The 27,787-nt window shown below is 36.0% G+C and overlaps 1 protein-coding gene, 1 long non-coding RNA gene, 1 other non-coding gene and 1 pseudogene across 5 annotated transcripts; 2 read left to right on the top strand and 2 right to left on the bottom strand.

Annotated features, from left to right (window-relative positions):
* The first annotated feature begins 715 nt into the window (after positions 1 to 715).
* On the top strand, positions 716 to 3,044 carry LOC121258748 (annotated as a pseudogene).
* A 336-nt stretch (positions 3,045 to 3,380) lies between these two features.
* On the top strand, positions 3,381 to 3,453 carry TRNAA-AGC. Its single transcript has one exon. It is a non-coding gene; the product is annotated as a tRNA-Ala (tRNA).
* Positions 3,454 to 4,273: 820 nt separating this feature from the next.
* Positions 4,274 to 5,817, bottom strand: LOC121257238. The gene is made up of 2 exons (XR_005939179.1): positions 4,973 to 5,817; positions 4,274 to 4,557 (listed from the first exon to the last, which is right to left on the bottom strand). It is a non-coding gene; the product is annotated as an uncharacterized LOC121257238 (long non-coding RNA).
* Positions 5,818 to 6,379: 562 nt separating this feature from the next.
* Positions 6,380 to 13,020, bottom strand: LOC121257237 (protein TWIN LOV 1). 3 transcript variants are annotated; one of them, XM_041158182.1, is made up of 8 exons: positions 12,861 to 13,019; positions 11,921 to 12,734; positions 11,022 to 11,229; positions 10,847 to 10,911; positions 10,699 to 10,778; positions 10,545 to 10,600; positions 10,395 to 10,458; positions 6,380 to 6,703 (listed from the first exon to the last, which is right to left on the bottom strand). In XM_041158182.1, the coding sequence occupies exons 2-8, from the start codon at positions 12,501 to 12,503 to the stop codon at positions 6,551 to 6,553; spliced, it is 1,209 nt and encodes a 402-aa protein (XP_041014116.1). In that variant the 5' UTR covers positions 12,504 to 12,734; positions 12,861 to 13,019; the 3' UTR covers positions 6,380 to 6,550. The 3 variants fall into 3 exon arrangements, with proteins under 3 accessions (XP_041014116.1, XP_041014115.1, XP_041014117.1); XM_041158181.1 differs by having other exon boundaries at positions 12,808 to 13,018; XM_041158183.1 differs by lacking the exon at positions 6,380 to 6,703 and adding an exon at positions 10,018 to 10,307 and having other exon boundaries at positions 10,345 to 10,458; positions 11,921 to 13,020.
* Positions 13,021 to 27,787: the final 14,767 nt, after the last annotated feature.

A 27,787-nucleotide genomic window follows, 5' to 3' on the forward strand; every position in this document is an offset into this window, starting at 1 on the left:
CACAGTTGGTCTATATCCATAATGTGAGATTTATCCCCTCCTAATAGGTCAGCAACTAGGTGTTCGTCAAGTCACACAACTCCTTTGAGCCCTTTATGGGTGATGGGCCTTGGGCCCCCAATTTGGGCTAGACCAATATTAACTCCTCCATGAGTCATACAACCATGATTTGGTTGTGAGACTCAAAGCTTAAGGTCGCCGACGTGCCACCGTAGATTTAAGATTTTTTAATGTGATTTTTTTATTGAAGTATAATTTCGTTGCAAAGATCTATATATCTCAGTATAGATCTGAGCTTTTTTGGTTATTTTGTACTATTGGTGTTGATTTGGTGCAATTGTAGTTGGTTTTGTGAGATTTTAAAGAAATGGCCGCAGGTGTGGAGATTCTGGAGAAGAAAAGTATGTAACACACCTCAAGTGTTGAGCAAAGTTACACGAGGAAAGCTCGCTTCAATGGAAGCACCTCCAAGAGGAAGAAGAAGGAGAAATTGAGAAAAGAGGAAAAAATAACTTTCATTCAATTACAAATATACTCCTCTAACTAACTAATGGGCCCAAGGCCACCTTAACAAGACAGAAAAATATAGATAGTCCAAACAAGTCTAACACACACAGTAAATGGGCCCTACCTCAACCTAGGAATACTTGTAAAATAAAAGAAATGGCCACAAGCCAACACATAGCCAACAAGACTGTGCCCACCAAAGCCCACAATGGTTCTGCCCACTACAGTTGATGTACTGGAGTGTGACAAACTCTCTCCCTTCAAAGCGCCTTGCCCACAAGGTGTGGATAAGCTTCAACCCCTCATTTGCAACTATGACAAGCTTCTTGCCTTCAAGGTCCTTGAGCTTCTTTTTTGTAACAATGACCGCTTCAGGTCCATTTGATCCATGAGCACCCACGGACTCCAATAGTTTGTGGGGTTGATGAAAGGAAGTAGAGACTATTATCTAGACTTCGATAGAAGAGAAATTTCTATATTGCGAAAATCTTTTGCACTATTTAAAATTTCCACCATGATCGAGCATGCTGGAATTATAGTGCTTGATGCATACTCCCTTGCAACTGTAGGTAATGGTTGCTAAGTCCATAATGTGGATGCACCTCTGTTAGCCATCAAAAGAGAAGTATATATGGTTTCAAATTCAGATCTATGAGTATCAAACTCTTCAATCACTTGTGAACCTATCGTCTACTACCACATCATGGAATGATGAGAGGATGATGAAAAAATGGAGGACGAATAGATTTTTTTCTAATAGATATGCTTACAAATATGTAGCCTGTTCTTTTACTATGCCCTAACTAAAACTACTGAAACAGGGGTTGGTTATACTTACAGGTCACCAGCTTCCCTAAAGCCACCAGCATGTGAACCAGCCAACCTCAGCATTCCTTGCGAGGAAGCTCATGGAGGAAAAGCTGCAATGCTGTTCCTAGGACTCTATTTGGTGGCCTTGGGTGTTGGAGGGATAAAGGGGTCACTACCAACACATGGGGTTGAGCAATTTGATGAGAACTCACCACAAGGAAGGAAGCAAAGATCAACCTTCTTCAATTACTTTGTCTTCTCTGTCTCTCATGCGGCAGCCTCATTGCAGTGACATTGGTGGTGTGGATTGAAGATAACAAAGGGTGGGAATGGGTTTTGGAATCTCTACAATTAGCATACTCTTATCTATCCCCGTCTTCCTAGCCGGTTCAGCTACTTACAATTGAACAAAATACCTTGTGGAAGTCCACTTACAACCATCTTCAAGGTAAGCGTACGTACGGATATATATATATATATGGATATATAATCCATCATATTGCATGCTAAAGAGTATAATCAAGCAATGAAATTCATGTACAAAGATAATTCCAGATATTGATAGTCTTCAATGAGATAGACATACTTCAAATTGATCTAAGCTTTGTGGACTGATCTAGAAGACCAGTACTTGTCTCTATTTAGACCATTCTAATTAAGACTTTCTTCTAACTTAACCTATTGATCACTTCCGATGTAAACTGACTAATTTTGTTTTATGCTTAACAGGTTTTGATTGCTGCCACACTCAACAGCTGCAATATTAGCCGAAGCCCGAGAAATGGCGCTGTTTCAAGCATGTCCACGAGCCCTTTTTTCTCTAAGCCTAACCAGTAAGGAAGCTAATAAAGAAGAGAGTGCCAAAACAAGGGAGTTTACTACTGATGCTCCAACAGAAAGCCTCAAATTCCTAAATAAAGCTGTGGTAAACAAACCACTCCACCACGCACTGGAATGCACGGTAAAGCAAGTAGAAGACGTCAAAATAGTGATAAAAGTACTCCCCATATTTGCTTGCACCATTATCCTCAACTGCTGCCTTGCGCAGCTCTCCACATTTTCTGTCCAACAATCTGCAACAATGGACACCAAGCTCGGTTCCTTGAAAGTCCGACCGGCATCACTTCCCATTTTTCCCGTAAACTTTATCATGATTCTTGCACCAGTTTATGACCATCTTATTATCCCATTTGCTCGAAAAGTAACCAAATCCGAAATGGGAATCACTCACCTCCAACGGATTGGAATAGGTTTATTTCTTTCGATTATAGCCATGGCAGTGGCAGCTCTTGTCGAGATAAAACGGAAGAGAGAAGCTACCAGCTCAGGCTTACTCGACTCAGATCATGATCAGCATCCATTACCTATCACATTCTTTTGGATTGCTTTTCAGTATTTGTTCCTCGGATCTGCAGATCTTTTCACCTTGGCCGGATTGCTGGAATTTTTCTTTACAGAAGCGCCCACAAGCATGGGATCCCTGGCTACTTCTCTTTCCTGGGCGTCTCTGGCCGTTGGGTACTACCTCTGCTCAAATCATTGTATCAATAGATAACAATGTCCCCGGCAACTCCAAATACCGGCCATGGCTTTCCGGCAGCAACATGAATCAATATCACCTGGAACGATTCTACTGGCTGATGTGCGTGCTTAGTGCATTGAATTTCTTGCACTACCTTTTATGGGCTACCAGGTCCAAATACAGATCAACCGGAGCACAGAAGTAAAACAATCTATATGCGGCCACACCGACATTCATATATGAAGCACAAACATTTCAAGCAACCTTTTTGGCCCTACATATATGTAAGCCGACCACTGCGTCTCATGGATTCCTTACCTGCCAATGCGAGCGAAATAGACTGCAAAATGTAATTGGGTAAAAGAGTGAGCATGCATGCTTTCCCGTACGTACTTTTTGTGATCATGGGGGATGGATGATGGTGTTGTGAAAAATGTTCATGTTTTGCTTGCAGCTGATCATTTCTACATCATCCGAAACCTCGATTGATTGGCCCCTTTCTACATAGGAGTTAATTTAATACTTCAAAGCAGAGGAACGAGGGGATGTAGCTCAGATGGTAGAGCGCTCGCTTAGCATGCGAGAGGTACGGGGATCGATACCCCGCATCTCCATTCTTTGTTTTTTAATTGGTTTGATGAAGTAAATCGAGGCCTCTCTTGTTCCTGTAAAGTTATTTTAATTAGTTTATCTCGGAAGCAACATTTTCAAAGATTAAGGCTGTATTTGGATGTTGAGTTGAGATGATAAAATATTGTTAGAATATTATTTTTTAATATTATTATTATTTTAGACTTTGAAATAGTTGAATTATTTATTATATTTTGTGTTGGAATTTGAAAAAGTTATAATGATAAGTTGAGATGAGTTGGGATGAGTTTATGTATCAAACGACATTTAATTTATTTTTTTTTTCTAACTTTGAGAAAATAATAGGAATATAAAAAATAATTAATCTTCTCATCAGTCACTATTCACTATCCCATAAGGCTGTGCATCAGGATCCAGATCCGGATATCTGGGAACATCCGAATCCAGCTTTTTAAAACTAGGCAGATATCTGCTCGGATAAACCTGGTCAAAATTCGGGCGGGTATCGAATTTGAGCCTAGATACCCGGATTTTAATCGGATTCGGATTTTTTTTTTTTTTTGTATATTTTTTTTAAACACTTTTTAAATGGATTTTTTAAAAAAACCTTTTTATCACTTTCTAAAAAATAAAAAATAATAAAAGCTTTTGGTACTTTTTAAAAGGATTTTTAAATAAAAAAAATTAAACACTTTTAAAGCCTTTAAAAGAAAAATCTGTTGAACACTTTTTTAAAGGCTTTTCTTAATAGGTCATTATGTTTATTATTTTTTATATGCATTTTTTATATAATGAATACTTTATAGGCATTTTAAACTTTTATTGCCCATTCAAATTTTTATATAAAAAATAATAATTAATAATAGATATCAACCCTCACAATACACTACATATTCATTGTTGTTTACATCATAATGCAAAACATCAACTTAACAAAGAACAAATTAGAAATGCCTCCCATAATTCAGAGCCATCATCCAGCAAATTTGGAGGTAGCTCTATTGTTTGAAGGATCTCTCTGTAAGAACACAATTTTGTATGGATTTAGATTGCAACTAAAGCTTCCAGGTAGAAGTGATTGTAGAATAAGCTTGATGGGTTGTCTGAAAGAATACATTTAAATTTATCTGTGACCAAAGGAATGAGTACAAGATTATGCCCTCTTTCGATCAAAAGCATATATATATATATATATATATATATATATATATATATCTAGTACCATAAAACCAATGGAGCTTTCAATAGTTCCTGAAGATGAAAAGTAGTATTTATTAAGGTTAGTGACTCAAATTCAATATGAAAACAAAATACAACATTCTATTTAATTATCAAAACAATATGCTGGAACTTTGTTTTGCTCTCGCTTGTCCAAAGAGCAATTAAGAGCTGTAAATTGTGCAACAATCTGACAGAAAGGCATCCAAAGCAAGCACCTGTAATCACTTGACATGGTTTAAGATATTATAAGAAGTTTTGTCCAATGTTAGCTTATGAATACTCAAACAGAATACCTAACAAGCAGTGAGAATATAATATTACTTTGCTATATGCTTTCCATCTTCATATTAGCATGTTTCATTGTTTGATCTAGATCCTCAAGCACCATAGACAAGTCACTACAATATTAGCATGTTTCATTGTTTGAACATAACTTAGTACAATAAATTTATAGAAAAAATACCCATAGACATTTATCGAGAACCCAGATGTGGGCACACAAAATCCATATATGGGCAAACTACATCTAGAACCCAAGAGATTATCAAGAACCCAATAGACATTTATCGAGAACCCAGATGTGGGCACACAAAATCCATATATGGGCAAACTACATCTAGAACCCAAGAGATTATCAAGAACCCAAATCTGAGCACACAAAACCTAAATCTGGGCAAACTACATCTAAAACTCATGTTTTTTAGAAAGCATATTGGGCGGTTCATCACATAGGTGTATGGAAAACAACAATAAGATATGGGAAACAGGGAAAATACCCACTAAATCTGACGGCACAAACAAAACCTAGACAAGAAATTAGAGGCCTGAGATAAAGAAATCAAATAAGATGAAAAAAAGAAAGGGGAGAAAACAAACCCCATGTGCATCACCAAGAGCACAAGTGGGGAATCTTAACATGGAGTAGCAGCAAAGGTGCTCGACCTCTACAATGCCCATATATTTGGTTACTTGAGAAGCACAAAGTGCTTGAACCTCTCTGTTTTTAGGAATTTCTCAGGGCACCATATCATATGTATTCGTCGACTGAGAACCCTTGAAGTCGTGAACCCCTCCAAGCTTCATTTTTATGAGTTGGTCGTCAACGAACCTAGACACCGTGCCATGATGGGTCTGTGCTGATAACTCTGAAGAGAGGGAAAGACGATTGAGACTGAAGAGAGGGAGAAAACGGCCCAACTTTTGCCTTAGGATTTTGGCCAAAGAGAGCAAGGAAATCATTGGAGGCGGGGATGAAAAATGTTTTGGTGACCAAATGTAATTTTTTTTAAATAGTCCGGTCACAGGTAATCGCATGGCCAAACCGGATCTGTGTCCAGATCTGGGTGGTTACAATTTATTTAAACCGCCTAATAACAATTAGGGTGGTTAACCGCCCGGATCCTACAGGATAAAGTCATATAAAAAATTATTTGTGCTGACTAGTGCGTGCAGCCCTGACGACTCTTTAAAAGAAAGAAAGAAAGTATAAACCATTCAAAAAAATCCACTTTTTTATTTTTTATGGTGGGTCTCATTTTCTTGCAAAGGCCGGCCTGTACAAAACTTGCAAACCTAAACTTGTTATCTATATCTAATAAAATATCAGATGGATCAAATATGTTTTTCCTTTTAATCATAATAGTCATTCAATCCTTAGCCAATTAATATGAAATCCACACTTAAAAACCTTTAATTCTAATCACTCCCATTAACTAAAACTAAAACAAATGAAGCGCAGTTTCAACCTTATATTGAAACCTTATATATACAAACAATACGAATACAAGAAGGACCCACTCGTGACAAACCATTTCACTACTTTATTCCCTTTTCAACTCTCTCCTGTGACACTATTCAACACATCAACAATATCACCAGACAAAGAATGCAGAGATTCTCCTATGACTTCGAAGGGTCAGCACCCATTGATAAACTCCTTACTGCAACCTTGACTGCGCCAACAGCACTGAGTTGCCTCATCTCAGGGCTCAGACCATGTCCGTCCTGGTTCTTGCAGCCTTCTTCCATCTGAACACCCACAAAGTATGCTATCTGAACAAACATAAACTCGGTAAGAGAAGATGGAGAATTGCATCAGGCGATCGAGAGAGAGAGAGAGAGAGAGAGAGAGAGAGAGAGAGAGAGAGAGAGAGAGAGAGAGAGAGAGAGAGAGAGAGAGAGAGGAGTTGCCAGAATTACAAGTGATGTGGGTGGACATGTGAGATTGTGCCCATAATTATTCGTAAAAAAACAACTAGCAGAGAAACTACACTGAGCAACTGAAAGTCGAACAGGTGTTTTCTTCATGGGTTAACAATTGAGGGTAATTGGGTATTCTGTAGCTATTGAAATTTTCAGCAACCAATAAATTACACTTGGATTCTACCCATAGTAAAAGGTGATAGGTTGGCATCTGAAACTTAGCACCAAATAATCATAATTGGGGTTCAGTGGACTTAACATTCAGAATTCACATTTTAATGTACGATTGACAACAGTGACAAGATAATTTGCTCCCAATCAAGAAAGTGGTCAAGAATTCAAAGTAAAATGAGTCGTTCATTCTCCACATCATCTGGCTCGTTTGGATAGTGAGATGAGATAAGATGGTTTTAGATGAATTTAATAAAAATTTGAATTATTGTTTTGGGATTTGAAAAAGTTGAATTATTTATTATATTTTGTATGGGAATTTGGGAAAGTTGTAATGATGAGATGAGATGATATGAGATGAGATGAGATGGGTTGAGAGTATTTCTGTCTCCAAACAGGGTTAAATGAACCACTATGGTCACATGAAAAGTAGTTCGTAGTAAGAAAAGTGAATTTGCAGTTTTGAGGGCATTGCTAAAATTTGGAACAAACTGTCATTTTTTTTTTCAGGAAAGTCACAACTACATGCGAAACCAATGGAACTTTTATTGCCCAAGGATAAAATGTTCATACCACTAGTCCATCATTGAAGCAGTACCTCAGAGCTAGGAATCCACAAATTATGAATAACGCTAGGAGAAGGGGTTTCGCATGCGGAAAGACCATCAAGCATGCTTTTGAAGATGAATACATCATTCAAAACATGGAAGTAGAACAGATAGATGAGAAAAAAAAACTAAGGGATTTGGTCCAGATTGTTTGAATCAAGAAACCAAATGGCACAACAGTTGTGCTTCAAATGTCTACAGTCTTCACTATTATCACACACTGGCAAGTAATCCCTATCTTGAGGGGCTAGTTGACGTTGGAAGTCTATGGGAGCCATCACCATAATCACAGGCCGGCTAGTTGAGATTGGATGGTTGAGCCAACAGAGAAGAAGGCCCATTTATATAATAAAGTAACATATGATTTCACATGTAGTTTTAAACTAGGAAAACAAAAATCATGTTTCCAACCCAGCAACTAGGACAAAGCTCTGTTGATGGAATCCTTTGACCATTCTCTCTCTTTTTCTGCATCCCCAATTGTGATCAACGAAGTATCCTCGAGAATGAGTATGAAAATCATGGCCCCATAAGAAAAACAACCGAAATGACCTTTTTCATATACCCCTAAGATTTTTTTTAAGGGACTAAGCATGCCATATCCCTTTCTAAAATCTCCGATATTTTTTATATTAGAAAACACCAAAAAAACCTATAAGAAAACCTATAATTATTACCTAAATGCAAATTTTAAACTCCATCCCCTATCTAATACACTTATTCTTCTGCTATTAAAGTAATTAATTCAACAGAAGTGTTATTGCAACAATCGCAATAATATCCTACAGAGCATAATAATTAAATCAATAACTAGACAAATACATATAATTAACTAAATTCAGAATCTTAAAACAATGGTATTAGGAATCCATTAAGAAAAAAATGGACTTTGTTGTGCACATATTGAAAAGAAATAATCTCCCATTTGCATATCAACCATACGAAAATGATCACTGCACAAGCATCAAAGAAATGAAAGAATACTTTTTGGTGACGACAAATCGTAGAGAACATGCAAACACAGCATGTCTTTAACACAGTTAAACACAGGGCCCATGTAACGCATTCCCATCATATGGATCAAGTAAATCATCGGCTTTTCCACCGATGGGACGTGACCACTAGAGATTGTTTTCACCTAAGGGCTCAAACCTTGGATCTAGAGGGAGCATACTACTAAGACCAAGGTTCTTACCACTTGCATGAATGAATACTAGAAAAAGAAGAAGTCTATAATGCTTGGGATGACATTGTTAAGAAGCTGGGGCACTGTTTGGCCGGTTGGAAGCAGCTGCATTTGTCTTAGGGTGGTCGGACTAAGTTTATAAAATTTTACGTCTCTTTTTCCCCTTCATGTTGGTGTAGCCAACAATTTGGAGGGCTTACAGGCGATTTCTTGGGGCGTGATCTGGGTGAAGATACTATATTTCATTTGGTTAGTTGGTACACGGTACATGGTTTGCTCTATGATTCCAACGGACAATCTAGTGGTTCGAGACATTACTCACTCAACCTTGCTATCTTGGGAAGTGATTATGGTGCTATGCTCATGAGTGAAGAAGTCTTTGGAAGTTGGCAGTGCATTTAAACTAGGCAGTTCGTGGGGATGTTGTATTCAAATGAGGTAAATGGGTCATATGGTGGGTTAGTCTATGGAAGAATATAGGGAGAGGTGGGGGAAATTCTCCCATTTCACTAGATATGAAGTGTGTGACAGTTTGAGTGAAAGATGGAGGGGTGAAGACAAACTTTATCTTGCTCCTTCCAAAAGGGCTGCCTTGAAGTAAGGTCATTTCTACAAGGCTTTATGTTCCCATGAAAATAGTAACATATGGCACAGTATGGCTCCTCTAAGAGTAGCATTTTCACCTCAACTGCAATTTCAGGGAAGATTCTTACCATGGATAATCAAAGGAAGCAACATCTTACAATGATTGATAGGTGTTGCATGTGCAAGAAGAGTAAAGACACCATGGAGCATCTCTTACTTCATTGCGGGATAGCTACTTCTTTACGGAACACAGTTTTCAGGCTCTTCAAGCTAGATTGGGTTGTGACTCGTAGAGTGGTGGATCTCTTTGTATGTTGGAAGGGGAAGTTTGGCAGCCAGTCAAGTGATATCTATTAAAATGATCATTTATTGCTTGATGTGGTGCATTTAAAAGAAATGAACAATTGCAGCTTCAAGAATTGTGAGACGTGGGGGTAGAGCTTAAGGCTTTATTTCGTAATACTCTTACCATTGAACAGGTATTTTGCATTGTTGTTCAACCACTACTTTACAAGAGTTTCTGGATCTTTTTGCTATTTCCAATTAAGTGTTTATCCTATATACTCCCTCTCTAGTTGGGTTACACCTATTTTTCTTATTAATACATATGATTTAGAGAGAGAGAGAGAGAGAGAAGAAAATAAGTAACCTCAAATTTAGCACCATAATGAACGAAACCAACATCCAACATGCAATGTCAAATGAGACAGACATGACTAGCATTGGCAAACCTGAGGTATAAATTAACTAATCTAAGCCACACAAAAAGCCCTGTATGTTAGACAATGTATGGGAAACTTAAAAATACCACAATCCATGAGCAAGTTTCCATCAGAAGGTAGCTTTATTGAATAGAGTATACATGGTCAATCAGTTTCCACAACTAAAAATAACCTAAAATGTTTTTTTGTTTTTGATAAGTAACAATAACCTGAAATGTCAGTCCATGTTATTAATAAATTCACATAGAAACCTAAGCATATAGCAATACCTTTCCAGAAGCATTACGAACAGGTGATATGTGAAGAAAATTCCAAAATGAACTCTTATCCTTCCTGAGAAAGAAACAGCAACAGATTTTTTTAAAATTTATGACTAAAGTCCAAATCGAAAAAGATTGCAAGTCAAGTTAAGTTTCAACCTGTAATTTAAGATCCGTACTGTGCACGCCTGCTCATTTCGAATGCTTTCCTTTATCTAGGAAACAATAAATAACAAGTTCAATTGTATGTTCAGTATCCACGACATTTGTCACCAAATCCCATAACAAGAATTATGATACGCAAAATAGATACCCGATTTAAAGTTACGGAATCCGTATCCACCCCACTCAAAAATCGACAATTGAACCCCAATACTTCATGTCTAGCATAACCTACAAAAGTATACAACTGTTACAGATAACCACATAAACTAGACTGCCCAATTTATAGCTCTAAATACCTGTCAATCTTAAGAAGGCATCACTTGCGTAGACTATAGGCATGTCAGCTAAGTGTGGGTCAGTTCTGCAATGGCAACAGACATATTGCAGGAAACACAAGTGAAGATATTAGAAATCTTCATAACGTATGGAATCCACAATTAAGCAAGAAAATGAGAATCTCCATCAACTCACAAGACAAAGCTTTGTTTGATTCTACCAAGAGAAATATTTAAGGATGAACTGAGAAGGCTTTGCTCGGGTAAGCTACATCTCTCTTCACACACCAATCTGCCTGTTAACTCGCTATGAAGGGTTAGCACAGACAAGATTTTGTTAAAGGCAGTTGCAGCTCTTTGCTTGTCCACATCACTTGCTTCACATGACTCTTCAATATCTAATCCTGTATTAACCCAGAGAAAATCAGAACACAACTGCAACCAGAAATTTCCCCCCGTTTCTTCTTTTTTGTACGTGGGGGGGAGAAAGCTAGAAAAAGGAAAATACAGACACGATGGTACACAAAAGAGAAATCTAAAAGTGATGACTGAAAACAAATATAAAATGCGTACATCCAATTTTCATCATCGGTCATTGAATCCAAATCAATAATCAAACAGAGATGAAACTGCATAAAAGCATTTAAACAGTCGAGACAATGAGCAAAACCACAATGCTTGATAAGAAAAGGGAGAGCTCAGTACACATTCAAAATTTAAGCACCACACCAAAACATCACCCCTTTTAATCCGGCAACAAAGAAACTGCAGGGAAAAACACAAACCCAAGCTAAAAAAAAATCCATTAAAGGAAGCAGGTCTTGATGAAACCAGCCCGCAAAGACATCATTCCAAAAAGAAGTGGAGGGAAGTCGCAGAAGAAAGTGGAGGGAATGAAGGGAAAATTAAGAAACACTGCCCTTTTTTTAACATCAAGTAACTCAAAGCAACTATATATCAATGAAAAAAATGAACTCAAACCAACAAACAGAGTGAATTAATGGATTAGCAAAAGCAAGATACAATTCCGTCAAGCGTATACAACAATTCAGTACGGCTCCTTTAATTCGTTAAAACATTAAGCAAGGAACAAACCTCTACTATCCGAATCCAAGACCGACTCTATAGCCAAAACACGACCCAACTCCACCAAAGTATCAGAGCAGACTTCCCTCCTACACGACCCAAATAAAATATCACCGCGCAGCCTAGACCCATCTTCACACAAATCCACACTATTTCTCTCAATCCCATTCACCGACCGCCGCGGCTTTCGAGAAATTGGCACCTGAACTCCCACGAAATGAGTCACCCTCCCATCCTTTTTGCAAAAAATTGGGCTCATATGAAATAACATCCAAAAGGGTGTCCCATCCTTACGATAGTTCAACAGATTGATCTGTATCGGCCTCTCCTCCCGAATCGCCTCGCGGATTTCCATAACCGACCTTCGGTTAGTCCTGGGACCCTGGAATGCCCTGCCGTTCTGGCCGATCACCTCGTCTTTCGAGTAACCCGACATTTTCAGGAACCCGCGGCTCGCGAATACGATGGGATGGCCCGAGATGCTGGGGTCGGTGATTGTGAAACTGTCAGAGAATTCGTCGAGCGCTTCGCGCACATCGACCGAGTAGCGGCTGTTAAATGACTGTTCTATGAGAAGCAATTGCGATGCCATTCTCCTCCTCCTCCTCCTCCTCCTTCCTCTTCTAATAGTTGTTGCGTGAATTCTTCGGTTCTCCTCGGTGTACGAATTGGTTCCAATCCCATGTGGTACCTCAACCACGTGTGCTTCCTCGACGAGAAACCCAGTTATCTAGAAGACCCTGAAAACAGAGAGAAGCCGGAAGCAGAGCAGTCATTTATCGAAGCAATTAGCGCCCAAAACACCATGGATTTCTCAGAGATTCTTCCACAAAGAAAGAACAAGGTCAGATTTAGTTTGTGTACACAAAATTATTGATCTTAAAGAGAGAAATTACGTGACAGAGCTACGCCTCGATGGGAGAGTGAGCTAAAACAGTGAAAAGGGAACCTGGACCCGCTTCCATTAACGACGAGAAACCAAAAATATCGTGTGCATATTGTGGTAACGACTGGGCAACGATGGTTGAGGGATGCCCATCAGTCGCTTTTGGTTTGATGAATGCAAATGAAGCTACGCAGCAAGAACCCCAACAAGTACAACCAACACTCTGCAAGAGTCACACGATTTTTCGAGATTTTTATTCCTCTTTTTCTTTTTCCATTTTTATTTTCGTTTTTCTTATTTTCGCCTGATCCTTTTCCTCCGTGACCGACTGTGTCCGTTATTCTTCCCTCCCGCGGTAGAACCAGGAAAAAAAAACACTTGATTTCTTAAAGAATAATATTAAAAAAAAAGTAAATTTATTATTAAAAAAATAATTTTTTTATATAAATCTTAAATTTATTTATTTTTTTTTAAATAATTACACAATAATTACACACTTACGACTGTAATTATCATTTCTCTTTTCTCAATATCATCTTATTAAATTTTAAAAAAAAAACAAAAAATACCCAAAAGAGAAAAAAAAAAAAGACAATTTTTATTTTATTTTTTATTTTTTTTAACAGAGCTAAAAATCAACGAATTATTCCTCAAATCATATTGTTTTGATTAATAATGAGCAATAAAATATTTGTCCCTGAGTGCCGTCTTATTTTTCTATACAAATAATTTGCAAGTAACGTGTTATTATGTTCTTTTGCTTTGTAGGGACCATGAATCGGTCCTTCACAGTTCACACACTCAAGTGGGTCCACTTTTTTTTTTAAATAAAAAATAAAAATTTATATATATATATTTATGGAAAATAGATGGTCTCCATAAGACGTAGATAAGGGCCAATAAATAATGTACATGTGGGGCCCACTAAAATTTGCTCAATTATTGATCTAGCATTTTAATTTCCTCGGAGATCAACAAGGAAGTACCATTTTTGTTTGCCGATTACCGTCCGATAAACCGAATCCGACAGTCCAGTAAGATTTGTATTTTTTTTTAAAACAAATTGGAGCCTTATCCAATCCGCGTCAGCCTAAGCTAATAGAGCAATGTTTGGTTAGAGTAGTTTAGAGTTCGTTCGCAAGCACCGCACGTCGCCGCGTTTCCACGTGTCCCGTGCTGACTCACCAACAGATAATCATGTTCTTGCTCAAAACTAGGGTGAGTTTATACTTCATTGTGTTGCGTTTATGTCTTTTTGTTAAACTTACGTCTGTCTGTCGGGATTCCAGCGTGTCTCTCTCTCCCTCTTTCAAGCATCTTCTTTCTTACTATGTTCGCTTCCGTATTCCCCTCTCTCTCTCTCTCTCTCTCTCTCACTAATGTCCAAACCCGCCACCACTAGTGACCAGACAGTGCAGACACTGACAGAAACCCGCACACAGTTTATCCCTCTCCATTTTTATCTCTTCCCATCTCAAAGCTTAATAACTTTTTTTTTTCTATAATATAATACAAAAGGATTGATTTACAGCCTTTCGATGAACACTAAAATAGTGAATTGGAAAGGGAGTAGGTCCATGTTGTCAAGAGTCCTACAATATTATCTTTATTTCAGTTTTGGGCTTTATTTTCCAAGGTGCTTTAGATGTGATTACAGTATTCGTCTGTTACTCCATTATAAATGAGGATGTTTTAATAAAATCTACCAAGTTAGCATATCGGATCTAAGATCCTAAATAATCTAAGGGATTCGGATTGAACTTTTAGGCGATTTTAGGATGTCAAATCTCAAGCCCTAATAATCTAAGAGTTTAATCAGAATCTCTAAATTAGGTTAAGGTTTCATATTGAACTCCTAAATTAAATTTAGAGTTTCAATCTGAAACTCTAATTTATGTTAAGATTTCAGATTGAAACACTAAATTAGAAGTTCAATTTGAAACTCATAAGCTAATCTATTTTGGATTTTCAATTTGAGACAACAATCTAGTTTGAGATCTGATTTTTGTATAATTTTATTTACTGTGTGATTTTAAAAAATCTAAACTAATTTAATACTTTGCATCATGACAAGTGTTTGATTATTTGTCGAAATCATGGATAGTGGTAATTGTGCCAGTGTAGGTGATCATAATACAACTCCAAGTCTCAATGCTAGACTAGTGCTACCTCTTCTACACCTATCCTTATCCCTACACCTATACTTATTTTTACCCTTACTCTTATCCCTACATCCATGGATCTACCAAAGAAAAAGCTTGTTGCCATCGTGTGGGAACATTTAACCAAACTTAGAGGATGATGACTTCAATAACCCACAAGTAAAATGTAATCATTCAGGGGGTTAAAATAGAGGTCACACTATCTATCACATCGCCTCCTCCCAAAACCGGTAGATCATAAAAGCGTAAGTGAGATATGAGATTTGGCGATACTCATGAGCTTCATAAGAATGTAGACGGCCAATTGGACTTAATACTTGTCGGTGGAATTACACCCATATGTGGATGAAGTTTATATCTTAAATTGGTGAAAATTAAATGATGTCAAGTTTCTCATCCTTTGTGAGATGACTCACAGTATCTTGGCCATCTTTATTTTTACTGTAGACTCACAGTCTGCATTTAGCATCGAGGGCGCATATTTAATCCATTTCGGAGTTTATTGTCTCCTAGCACTGTGACGTCAGGCAAACTATGGAGACTTTGATTTGCATTCAGAATTGGATCAAAGGGAAATTAATTCAGGTTCAGGAGGCAGTGAATTTGCAAAGAGTTACGAGGAGTAGGATGTTGATCACTCTAAAAGAGGCAATCACTCTTAACTTATTATTTGCTTTTCCTTATAATAGAATCTTTTATATTTATTTGACAAATTTAATTTTAAATTCAATTGTTGTATGGAAAATTTCAAAAAAGATGATCTATCTCAATCCACATCGGTTGCACATCGATACACTATTGGTTTATTAATTAATTTTTTTGTAATTTGTACTTATGTTATTAGTTTTTACCATTTGACATTCTTTTCTTCTTGAGATATCATATTATTCATATCCTCATTGTCATCCTTGTTTTTTTTTTCAGATTTTATAATGTCACTTGGAGTTGGAGGGAGTCGGGACACAGCAAAAGATCTTTGGCGGCTGATTTCTTATGTTGTTACCTTTGTTTCTTTTTTTCATGTATTGTAATTTGTAACATTGTTATTTTTAAGTTATTCAAACTATATGCAATATTTTTATATTAATTTGCAATAGTTTTAGACTACTTTGTAATAAGTTAGAATTAATAGTTAGCAACTTTATTAGGTTTATTTATATTTAGAGATAAGATTTGATTTTATATATTTTAAATTTCAAACTATGTATTAATATATGAAAATCTAAGTGAAATACAAAATTTATCTAAAAAACTCAAGAAGAAGGTTCTAAGCTAAAAAGTAGGCCTAAAAAAGATTTTGGGCCCACTAAATTGATGGCCCCATTGAGGCCCACAGATGAGCGGACGGCCAAGGGGCCCACCTACCCGCCTAACATCTGGGCCTCGCTCAACCAGGACAACCCCCCCAAATGGTAATGAAATTGTGATGGGTTTGTCACTCCATACTTACCTTTTTTATATACTTACCTTTTTTATTGCTTTTCCTTGTTGATGCAGTCATTTATATGTAGAAATAAGTTAAAAAGTTTGATCCCCGCAAAATACAGCTACCCTCTTTCTTTACTATTCGATGATTTTCAACCCCCCATGATCCATCAACACTACTAATTTGTAAAATTTAAGTCCACAATACGAGACTCACACGAGTCGTTTTAGAATTTAAAAATGTTCAATTATTATTCTTATTTTTTTAAAAAAATTTGAAAAAATTGTAACGCTTAGATAATAATCAGATGAAAAAAATAAAAATTTAAATTGAAAAGTATTTATGTTTGTTGTGTTTGAATGTTGAAATGAAATGAAATAAAATGAAATCATATGTGAGCATCTTATAATCCAAACGAGGCCTTAGTCCAACTTGGCTCCTATAGAAACAGAGAAATATTATTTATAGTTTTCGGATGTACAAGTTATACGTACTTTTTTAAAAAAATAGATAAATTCGAAACCCGTGTGAAAAAATTATATTTTTAATAATAGAAGTGTGCAAAACTTATGCATCATAAAACTGTATCTAGCATTAATTTAGAAATAAATAATTTAAGATTAGTCCTCTCTCTTTGAACTTCTTTTACCCAACTCTACGAATCATTTTCAATTAATTTTCTAAAATTGGTAAAAAAAAAAAAAAAAATTGTTTGCAATCAATATAATATACTAGATATAAACAACTTATGTTTTTTATGTCTAAAATTCATATGAAAATAAAAGGCTCGAATGGACTATAAAGCGCAAAACTATGGCCATTAAAAGTAGACTATTAATTTCATTTCAATTCATTTGTCATACCATGAGATCAGTTTTTTTTTTAATTATTTGAGATAATTTAAAAACCATTTGGTTAATTTGTCATTTTATTAAATAAAATACATTCTATTAATGAAATATTAAACATTTTCATATAAGATAATGTTAAAATTATGTTGTTTAAGTTAGTTGGTAAAGTATATAAACAAACAAAGAGATAGAGAAAATATTGTATCCTTAAAAAAACTTGTGTTACTTTTTACCACAAATGGATTATTAATATTAAATATATCATAGTTTTATCTATAAATCTCGACAAACTGGTTTTGAGTTTGTCTAATATCTTTACGTCGTTGATATATATGATCATTGATAAATACACACTCATATACTTATTATAGTTTTTGCTAAATCTTTTTATTACTTTGGATGCGTTAAAAGATAATACCTTAAAATATTTATACGAGTTTGAATGAATCGAGTCGAGTTTATATATGAATTTAGTTTTTTTTTTTTATTTAATTCATGACCCTAAATTCTTGTCCAAGTTCAATAAATGATCAAACTCAAGTCTAACCGGTGATCTACACTGCCTCATGAGATAAATAGGGAAATATTTTATGAGAAATGATAGTTGCAGACGTGAGTGTATAAGCGCCGCTTAATCACTTTGAAAGAAGTGAATATATACGAGACCCACATAAAAAAACTAATTTTTTAATAGTAGACCTCCATCTTTTTCAAAGCGACGACACGATATTTACACACTCCACGACTGCATGTAGCATTATTCATATTTTATATTTAGTTAAGCTAATTGGTGCCGCTTCAGCTAAACCTAAACCACTTTTTAAGACTTTTTTAGACTTGGTTTGCATAATGAGTTGAGATGAGATGAGTTAGAAATGGTTTGAGTTAAAATATTTTATGATGTTCTGAAAAATGAGAGAGAGATTTTTTTTTTTTAAAACTAAAAAAAAAAAAAAAAAACTGGGCAAGGCCCTCTTTATTCAAATGACCCTCACTTTAGGTAGAGGAATATCAATTACAATCAGAGAACCGAAAGCCAGAATAAGACAATTCCAAACACAATAACAAGAAAATTCAAAACAGAAGAACTTAAGCAATAACCAGCTCCAAAAGCAAAACAAATGACCCTCACGTAAAGATGGCAATCCCAATTTATCCAAATGAATGATACCCCTTAGCTACCGAGACACTTCCCAAGATTATGTCATTCCAGATTTTGACCAACAACACCACTTTTTGCAAGCCAATCTGCAACCTGATTTCTCTCCCTATAAACATGCCGCACTATGCAAACCATAGAATCTATGAGAGCAATTATTTCATCCCAAAAATTCTCCACATACCACACCACATATCTCCTTCTCTTCCACCACGAAATCACTACCTATGAATCTAGTTCTATTTCCACAAAGCCAACCCCCACCTATTTACAAGTTCTAGGACCCTGAAAAAGTGCTAACAATTATGCTCTATTATTTTAACAATTATGCTCTATTATTTGATCCAATGCCTAGATAAGAAGCAAAAGCATGTACCAAATTTCCTTAGGCATCTCTGATGAACCCACCAACCCCTGAGGAACCTAGATTACCAAAGCTACTCCCATCTGTATTTAATTTAAACCAGCCTTGAGCAAGTTTTTTCCAGGAAACAAACTTGATCTAACGCAATGAAGGAACAACCGCAGGAATCTGCAGTGCATTAAGAACCTGACTGTCATGCTTGGAAACCTTATGAATATCATGACACAACAGACCCACCCAGCGTTGAATAGATTGCCAAACGGATAGGAAAGGCTCTAACTGACCCTCCATTCGAGCTGCGCAGCTTCTATTCCAAAGACGCCAAGCAAACCTCATATGCAAGGCCTTTTGCATGTCAGCAAAGTCCCTCAAACTCAATCCCCCTTCCTCAATCAGTTTGCAAATGTTGTGCCATGCCACCCATTTTTTTTCCTTTTCCATCCACCTCCCCCAAAAAAAAAACGTACTCATCATTCAATGTAAAGACTTGATGATCGATCGAGGAACCTGTAAAATAGCAAATAAATGCAAAGCCATGCTTGAAAGACATGCCTTAATAAAATAAGTCTCCATCTCAAAGATAGGAGCTTCATCTTCCATCCATTTATTTTATTGCGGACTTTGTTCAACTTCTCCTCCAAATGGTCATTCTTTAATCTCCCTGAGACTATAGGAACCCCTAAGTATTTGAAAGGAAAAAATCCTTTCGAAAACCCCGTCATCCATTTAAAAGATCTCTTCCATGCGAAATAAATTTTTTCAGAAAAAACATGGCCCTTTTTTCTTTGTTAATCATTTGGCCTAACCAAGTCTCATACTTGTCCAACACAGCCAAGAGTTCCCAAATAGATCTCGAACCTCCATTAGAGAAAATCATCACATCATTGACATACATGAGATGAGAAATTAGAATTGTACCTCTAGCTTGTGCAAACTGCTCAAGCCTTTTCTCTGCTACACTATACTTTATAAGTCTAAAAATGACCTCTTGTAAAATAATGAAAATATAGGGAGAAAGAGAGAAAAAGTTGAAATTTTTTTTATAAAGTTAAAATATTGTTAGAATATAATTTTTATTTTAGGATTTGAAAAGTTTGAATTATTTTTTGTATTTTATTTGAAAGTTTGAAAAAGTTGTAATAATTAGGTAATGATTATATGAAAAAATTTAAAATTTAAAATTTAAAATTGAAAAATGTTTGTATTTGAGATGTTTGAATAGTAAGATGAGATGAGATGAGATGGAAGCATCTCTCTATCCAAACCAGGCAATCTTTGCATTTCACTGTTCTCTCTCTCTCTCTTGTTGCTTTCTACTAACTTAGCCAATATCGAGTCCCTCAATCTTAGCCCACTTTGCCATTGTTGCTAGGGATGAAATTAAGATTATAAGTTTAGGGGGATCGATCTTTTTTTTTTTTTTTTATCTAGAATAAATAGTTGATAAAAAAAATACAAAAAAAGAAAAGAAAAGAAAAGGAAGTGATAAATTTTAAATTTATATTTTCCTATGAATACTGAAAATTTTATATCTAAGTTCTTTATATATTGCAATTAAAAAGTGAGGTTGAAAAGATCTATATAGGAATTATAAAAAAGAGGTAATATATGTAAATCATAAATTAAGTTTTGTAATTCGCTGAATAATGTATAACAATAAAATATATTTAAAAGTTTTTGAAGTTAGCAAATACTTCCATTCATAAAAACATACTACTATACATAGTCAATTTGCACATTTAGCAAACAGACAAAAAACATAAGGCCAAAGAGAACAAACAATAAAGCACCCAGCTAATCCAAATAAGACCAACATCAACCTCTAGAAAATGCAGCAGTATCAGCAACAAGCCTACTAGCCGGAAATGATGGAGGTTCCTGCCACCGTTATAATATTGTATCCATCGATCTTGCATGACGCGCTAAGAGATAGGCTGCCTCATTTCTTGTCTAGCCACATGAACAATTTCTGAATGGCAGAAACAAGATGGCAAATATTTATTCTCTCATAATAATGGGTTATAATAAGACAAATGCTTAAAATCAGAAGAGATTGCTTCCACAATGACCAAAGAATCACCCTCTAAAATCAAATCAGAGACACCTATTGGTAGAAGCACTTGAAGACCCCATATAGCAGCAAGGGCCTCAATTTCACCCACCTCATATACACCATCTTCCTTTCTACACAGCCTTAAGCATTTCATCCCTCTCATTTTGAAGAATAGCACCCACACCCGACTTATTTAATGGATAAAGAACAACCCATCAAAATTCAACTTACATTTACCAACAGGAAGAGGATGCCAATATAGAATTGTAATATGCTTTTCAACCTGTTGTGAAGCCTTAACCTGCTGAAGGTTCTCTTCATATTTTAGACTATAAATAATATTATCATGTATACTATCAGCAGTATCAAAAGTGTACAAGTTTCTATGTTTCCAAATACCCCCAGGCAGTAGTTAGGAATCGAGAAAGTGTGGAAATATTAGCATCTTGAATAATATCCCGAACCAATATGTCAAATCACAGATAGTGACTAAAATCAAAATAGCTCGTATCGAAGAAATCCATCCAAACCCGAATTAAGTTGGAACAAGTACATAAAGCATGAAGAGTATTCTCCACCCCCATCATCACAAAAATCACAACCGCATAAAGCATGAAGAGTATTCTCCACCCCCATCATCACAAAAATACAATCGAAACAACTAAAGATTTTCCTGGACAAGAAATTCTATTTTGTTGGTAACCTGTTACCCATAAGCACGCCATGCAAAATTTTCACTTTATTTGAAATCTTCAAATTCCAATTAGTCTTCTAAAGTAAATTATTAGTATGACTATTGCAAATAGCCCCTAGATCTGCACTAGAAAAAATATTAAGAGCAACATAGTATGCAAATTTCAAAGTACATAGACTAAATTTCAAAGCAACATAGGAATTCTCAAAATCTCAACGGCCTCACTGGGAAGAAACACACGCTGCATTAACTTCGTATTCCATCCTTGCAAATAAACATCCAAAAGTACAGCAACTCGAGCATTAGATGGCAGAATATTGCAAGCAGTAAACACTTTTCTCCCAGGGGAATGAGGCAGCCAATTATCATCCCACACTCAAATTTGATTTCCATTTCCTATCCGCCTTAAACATCCTGTAGTGATAATCTTTTTTGCATAAAAAATACTTCTCCAGACAAAAGAAGGAGCACAACCCAGAGTATTTCATAAAAAAATATAATGGGGAAAATACTTCGCCTTAAAGACTTTATAAAACAAAGAATCTGGATAATGAAGAAGTCGCCAACTTTGTTCTGCCAAAAGAGCTAGATTAAAGGCCTCAAGATTTCTAAAGTCCATCCCACCTCTAAATTTCAAAAAAATAAGCGTTTCCAACTAACCCAGTGGATTTTCCTCTCTTTAGCCTATTATCCCCACCAAAACCGACCAGACATCTTTTCTAATCCCTGACAAAAACCTTTTGGCAGCTTGAAATAACTCATGGTGTAAGTTTGAATAACTTGAACCACTACTTTAATTAAAATCTCATGTCTTGCTTGTGAATAAGCTTTTCTTTCCAGCCCTGAAACTTAGCCCAAACCTTCTCCTTAATTTCACGAAAAATATTAATTTTAGATCGACCTAAGAAATAAGGTAATTCAAGATACTTATCATGGTGGGAATGGACTGAACTCTCCGTATTTCCTTAATTTCCTGCACTGTTTCCCACCCCACATTATTACTAAACATCAGTTATGTTTTCCTTGAATTGATTTGTTGTCTTCCAGAAGCAACTCAATAAGTCGATAGAATGTGCTGTAACTTTGCATTAGCAGCAGTAGTTACTTGACAAAAGATAATACTATCATCAACGAAAAATAAATGATTAATACGAGGAGCTTGGTTACAAACTCATATTCCCAATAAAGAACCCTCCAAATTATTTGCTTGCAACATCAAGGAAAAAAAATTCAGCACACAACACAAATAAATATGGAGAAAAAGGACAACCCTACCTCAAACCACGAGTAGGATAAATGTTGTCGGTAGGGACACTATTGGGAAGAACTTGATATGAGACAAATGAAACACAAGCCATAATAAGAGTAATACATCTTGGGCTCCCAATTTTTTTCACTTGTTTTAGAAAAAACCATTCAACCCCGATCATGCGCTTTGCTTATATCCAATTTGATAGACATACAACTCGTTCGACCTCTCTTTCTCGTATGAATTGCATGCACCGTCTCAAATGCTACTAATTTATTATTTGTAATCAAATGACTAGGTACAAAAGTGGTTTGTGTAGGTGAAACAACAATAGGTAAAATCAACTTTAAGCAATTTGCAAGAACTCTAGCAATTATTCTATAGACAACATTACATAGAGAAATTGGTCTACAGTCACTAAGAAATTTAGGATTGTTCTTTTTGGGAATAAGCACGAGATATGTACAATTGAGTTCAATAAGAACATAATCAATATTCAAACAATGAGTTACCGTACAAATAATAGAATCACTCACAATATGCCAATATTTCTGAAAAATAATGGGAGCATACCATCTGGTCCTAGAGCTTTGTGAGGTTACATTTGGAATATAGTAGATCTGATTTCCTCACCTGTAAAGTCCCAAATCAAAACTTCATTCATTGAATCATCTACTCGAGGCTGAACAAAGCTCAAAATTATATCCATGATTTGTGAGACTGAAGAAGAAAATAATTTATAAAAATAAAGTTGAGCAACTGGTGCAATATCAAGCCCACTTCTAAGACAACCATCAGCATTTCAAATATGAGTAATCTTATTTTTCCTTTGTCGTTAGGATGCCTTATAATGGAAAAACTTTATATTTTGGTCACCAACACACAACCAAAACACTCGTGATCGTTGATGCGACATCATTTCCTTTTGTTCCAGCGATAAATTGATATCATTTCGAATTGTTGATATAAAGGCAGTAGAGAAATCATGAACTTGGGAAGAAGAGATTGCTTCCAATTCTTGCTATTTAGCAACCAATTTACGCTTTATATTCCCAAAATTATATTAACTCTACTTGTAAGATTATGAGCACAACAATTTAATTTTGTAATCAGATCTGAAACAGGAGACATATCATTAGAAGAAAGCCAAGTTTAAGCTATTTTCTCCTCACATCCTTTAGCTCCCAACCACATGGCTTCAAAACTTATAATCACATTCGAAGAGGTGCATCAGTGGGTAGACCATTAGTGTTTAGTAATAAACAGGTATGGTTAGAAACAAAATTCAGTATATTTTGAACACAACTAGAGGGGTATCAATCAAACCATTCACAATTGCCCAGATATCCATTTAATATCTCTTGAATATTTGTAGATCCTTCCCTCATGTTACTCCAAGTGAAAGGGAAACCCTCAATAGTAAAACCTCTCAATTGGTAGTAGTCAATAACTAATCGAAATGCTTGCATTTGCCAAGTAGGGCGTGATCGACCTCTCATTTTTTCTGAATCGACTAGAATTTTGTTAAAGTCACCGAAACACAGCCAATGACCAACTTTGGAATTAGACAAATAATGCAATAAAGTCCAAGTAATCTTTTGACAACGAACCTCAGGGTGACCATAAGGTCCAGTAATTCTTCAAGTCATAGATTTATTATGATCAGAAATACATGCATTGACATGATATTTTGAATATGTTATGGGTTTTTTGGGTTATGAAAGAAATAAGAAAGAGAAAGAAACAAGAACAGATTCAAGAATCCGTTAAGAATGATTTTATTTCGAGGAAAACTCATACACCTCCAAGAATCCAGTTTTCACAAGACTTTCCAGATAATATTACAAGTGTTCTTCCCACCTTATATACAACAGTTGGGGATTAAAACGCATAGCAACACTAAAAATATACAACACGTCGCTTAAGCTAATACAAACACTTGTATCAAAACGTCTTGTATTACTAAAATATCAAAACGCGCCATATTACTAAAAACCATTCTTCTTATTTGCCTCTTGTATCAAAATGCCAAGTATCATTAATTTAGAGTGCACCGTTCCATCAACTGCTATCCCATTTCTCCACTTTGATAACTACCACTGCTTACACTTATATCTTCTATTTTCTTCCACTTCATTTCATTCCTAACATTCTCCCTCTCTTCGCAAAGCCTTGACCACAAGGCTGCAAGATAATTTTCCCTTCCTCCTCACAGGACCTTGCCCACAAGATGTGGGTATAGATCCCTCAATTTCCATAAGGACTCCCATGTGTTATCTTCAGGTTGAGCTCCTCTCCACTTAACTGGAACTTCTGTCACAACTTGGTTACACATCTTCTTCATACGCCTATCTAGAATTGCTTCAGGCTTTGGTTGTATATTATCTTCCTCGTCCATTTGGAGTTGTGATGGCATAAAAGTGATCTGTTGGCCCAACTTCTTCTTGAGACAAGACATGTGGAAAACATGATGAAATCTTGAATTTGCTCGTAAATTAAGCTTATAAGCCACTATACCAACCTTTGCACTAATATGGAATGGCCCATAGTATCGAGACTCCAACTTAAGTTATGCCTCATTGTAATAGTTTTTTGTATGTATGGCTGGAGTCTAAAAAAAGCCCAATCACCAACTTTAAATGTTCTATCCACCATCTTCTGATCAACAAAAAGTTTTATCATTTGCTGTGCTTTTACAAATTCTCTTTAAGTAACCCCATAATCTCCTCCCTTATTATGAGTTGTTTATCCACAACAACATTGGTAGTGGTTCCATGTACATAAGACTGTAGCTTTGGAGCTTGATAGCCATATAATGATTCAAAAGTAGTCAATCTAGTTGAAGTGTGGACTATTGTATTGTAGCACTACTCGGCAATAGGCAACCAAAGACTTCAATCCATAGGCTTGTTCAACACCTCAAATATGTCTCAATAGACTTATTAAGTGCTTCTGTCTGACCATCAGTTTGAGGATGGTATGCAAAACTAAAGGCCAGTGTGATCCCTTGTAAATTGAAAAGTTCTTTCCAGAAAGAACTTGAAAAGATTGGATCCCTATCAGACATATAGTCTGAGGCAACCCATGTAGTCTAAAGCCATTAAAGAAGACTTGTGCCACATTCACAGATGTGTAGGGATGAGACAATATAAAAACAAAAAAAAACAAAAGAGTACATGGTCAATCTGTCAATCACAGACAAAATAACAGAAGAACTGTAGGACTAATGAAGCCCTTCAACGAAATCCATTAACACATCAATCCAAGGTTGGACTGGTATAGGCAATGGCTGTAGTAATCCAATAGGGTGGAGTGTCTCATATTTTGCAACATGACATATGTCACATTCTTTCACAAACTTCTTTATATCAACTTTCATCCATTCCCAATAAAAATCAAGTATGACTCTATGCAAGGTCTTATGGTACCCTACATGACCAACTTGAGGACTATTATGAATAAAGTGCAAAAAATTTTCTTTAAAGGGACAAGAATGAACTATTACTATTTTACCTTTCCTCAATAATAGTCTCTACTGCAATGTATAATGCTTGTCAGATGTTTCACCATTTTACAACCTACTGTAAATCTCTATCACTGGCTGGGATAACGAATAAGTACTTTTCAACTCCTTAATCCATAAGGGGGCAAGGAAAGAAATTTAGGCCAATGTTGCTACCTGATCCTCACCCTTCCTTGACAACTCATTTGCTACCTTATTATCTTTTCCTTTTTTTATAATCGATTGTGAAATCATACTCCAAAAGTTTTGCTATCCATTTTTGCTATGACTCAATCCCCACTTTCTGTTCTAAAAGGAATTTAAGAACTTGTTGATCAGTTTTCAACTTGAAAGATTGGCCTAGCAGGTAAGGCCTCCACTTTTGAATGGTTGTCACTAAAGCCAGCAACTCTTTCTCCTAGGTAGACAATGATAAGCTTCTACCTTTAAGAGTCTTATTGAAAGAAGCAATAGGTTGATTCTTGTTGAGGCATCCACTCTGGCATCCATACAGCAAGGTCCTTCCAAGTCAACAGCTTCTCCAGAAACTTCAAGAATAACATAGACTAGTTGTGGATTATTCTTTGTAATTGCTTGTAACGATTTTAGCATAGCAATGTAACAAACTCTGCAAAATCAAGCACTACCTCATTGTGCACACTATATGCTTTATGAAGTATCTACACTACCTCACTGTGCAATATGCTTTATGTCTGCACTACCTCACTGTGCACGCCATATGCTTTCTGAATTGTCTAGGACAACTCACCATAGATGTATTCTTTATGTATATATAATACACTGTAATAACTCGGTTGAATATATAATTCTTTCATAAAGCAATTATGTCTTCTAATACTTTACATGGTACCAGAGCTTTTTCTAGATTAACGTCTTCTTTTCCAATGGCTAGTGATAACCCAACCCTTGACAAAAACTCCCCTCCCTCCCACCCCTTCCAGCTTGCAAACAATTTCTCCCATGTCGTCTTGGTGAAACTGACTTCTGACAACTATTTGTTATGACGTGCTCAAATCATTCCATATCTTCATAGCCAAGAACTCTATCATTTTTTGATGGCTCAATGCCGCCATCACCTCTTTTTCAACAATTTGTTCCACCACTTCCTTCTACCTCTTACATTCCAAAAACTAGTCTAGAGTACCTCCAATGTCATCGTACTGATCAACTTCTCTTAAGCACTCTACTCTAATCTCTCACTGAAACTATTTTGGCCCAGGTCATATCCTCTCGCACCTCAAGGGATCTCTGGGTAAACTTAGAAACAATGTTTACCTCTCAATCTCAAGCAAAAATCTTTCAAATTAGGTACCAACTTACCAATCTCAAAAAAGGATCTCTCTTAGTCACTGAATATTAGTACAAAAGTATGTCTTCTTTCAGACACCATGACTGCCGTGGGAGAACCTCTCCGTGACTCAGAGATCGTCTCCTACCTTTTCAATGGACTCAACTCAAATTGAGTCCTTCGTAATCTCCACCACCACGAAAGCAACTCCCATAAGCTCT

Source organism: Juglans microcarpa x Juglans regia, chromosome 3S (genome assembly GCF_004785595.1).
Source record: "Juglans microcarpa x Juglans regia isolate MS1-56 chromosome 3S, Jm3101_v1.0, whole genome shotgun sequence".
Lineage (NCBI taxonomy): Eukaryota > Viridiplantae > Streptophyta > Magnoliopsida > Fagales > Juglandaceae > Juglans > Juglans microcarpa x Juglans regia.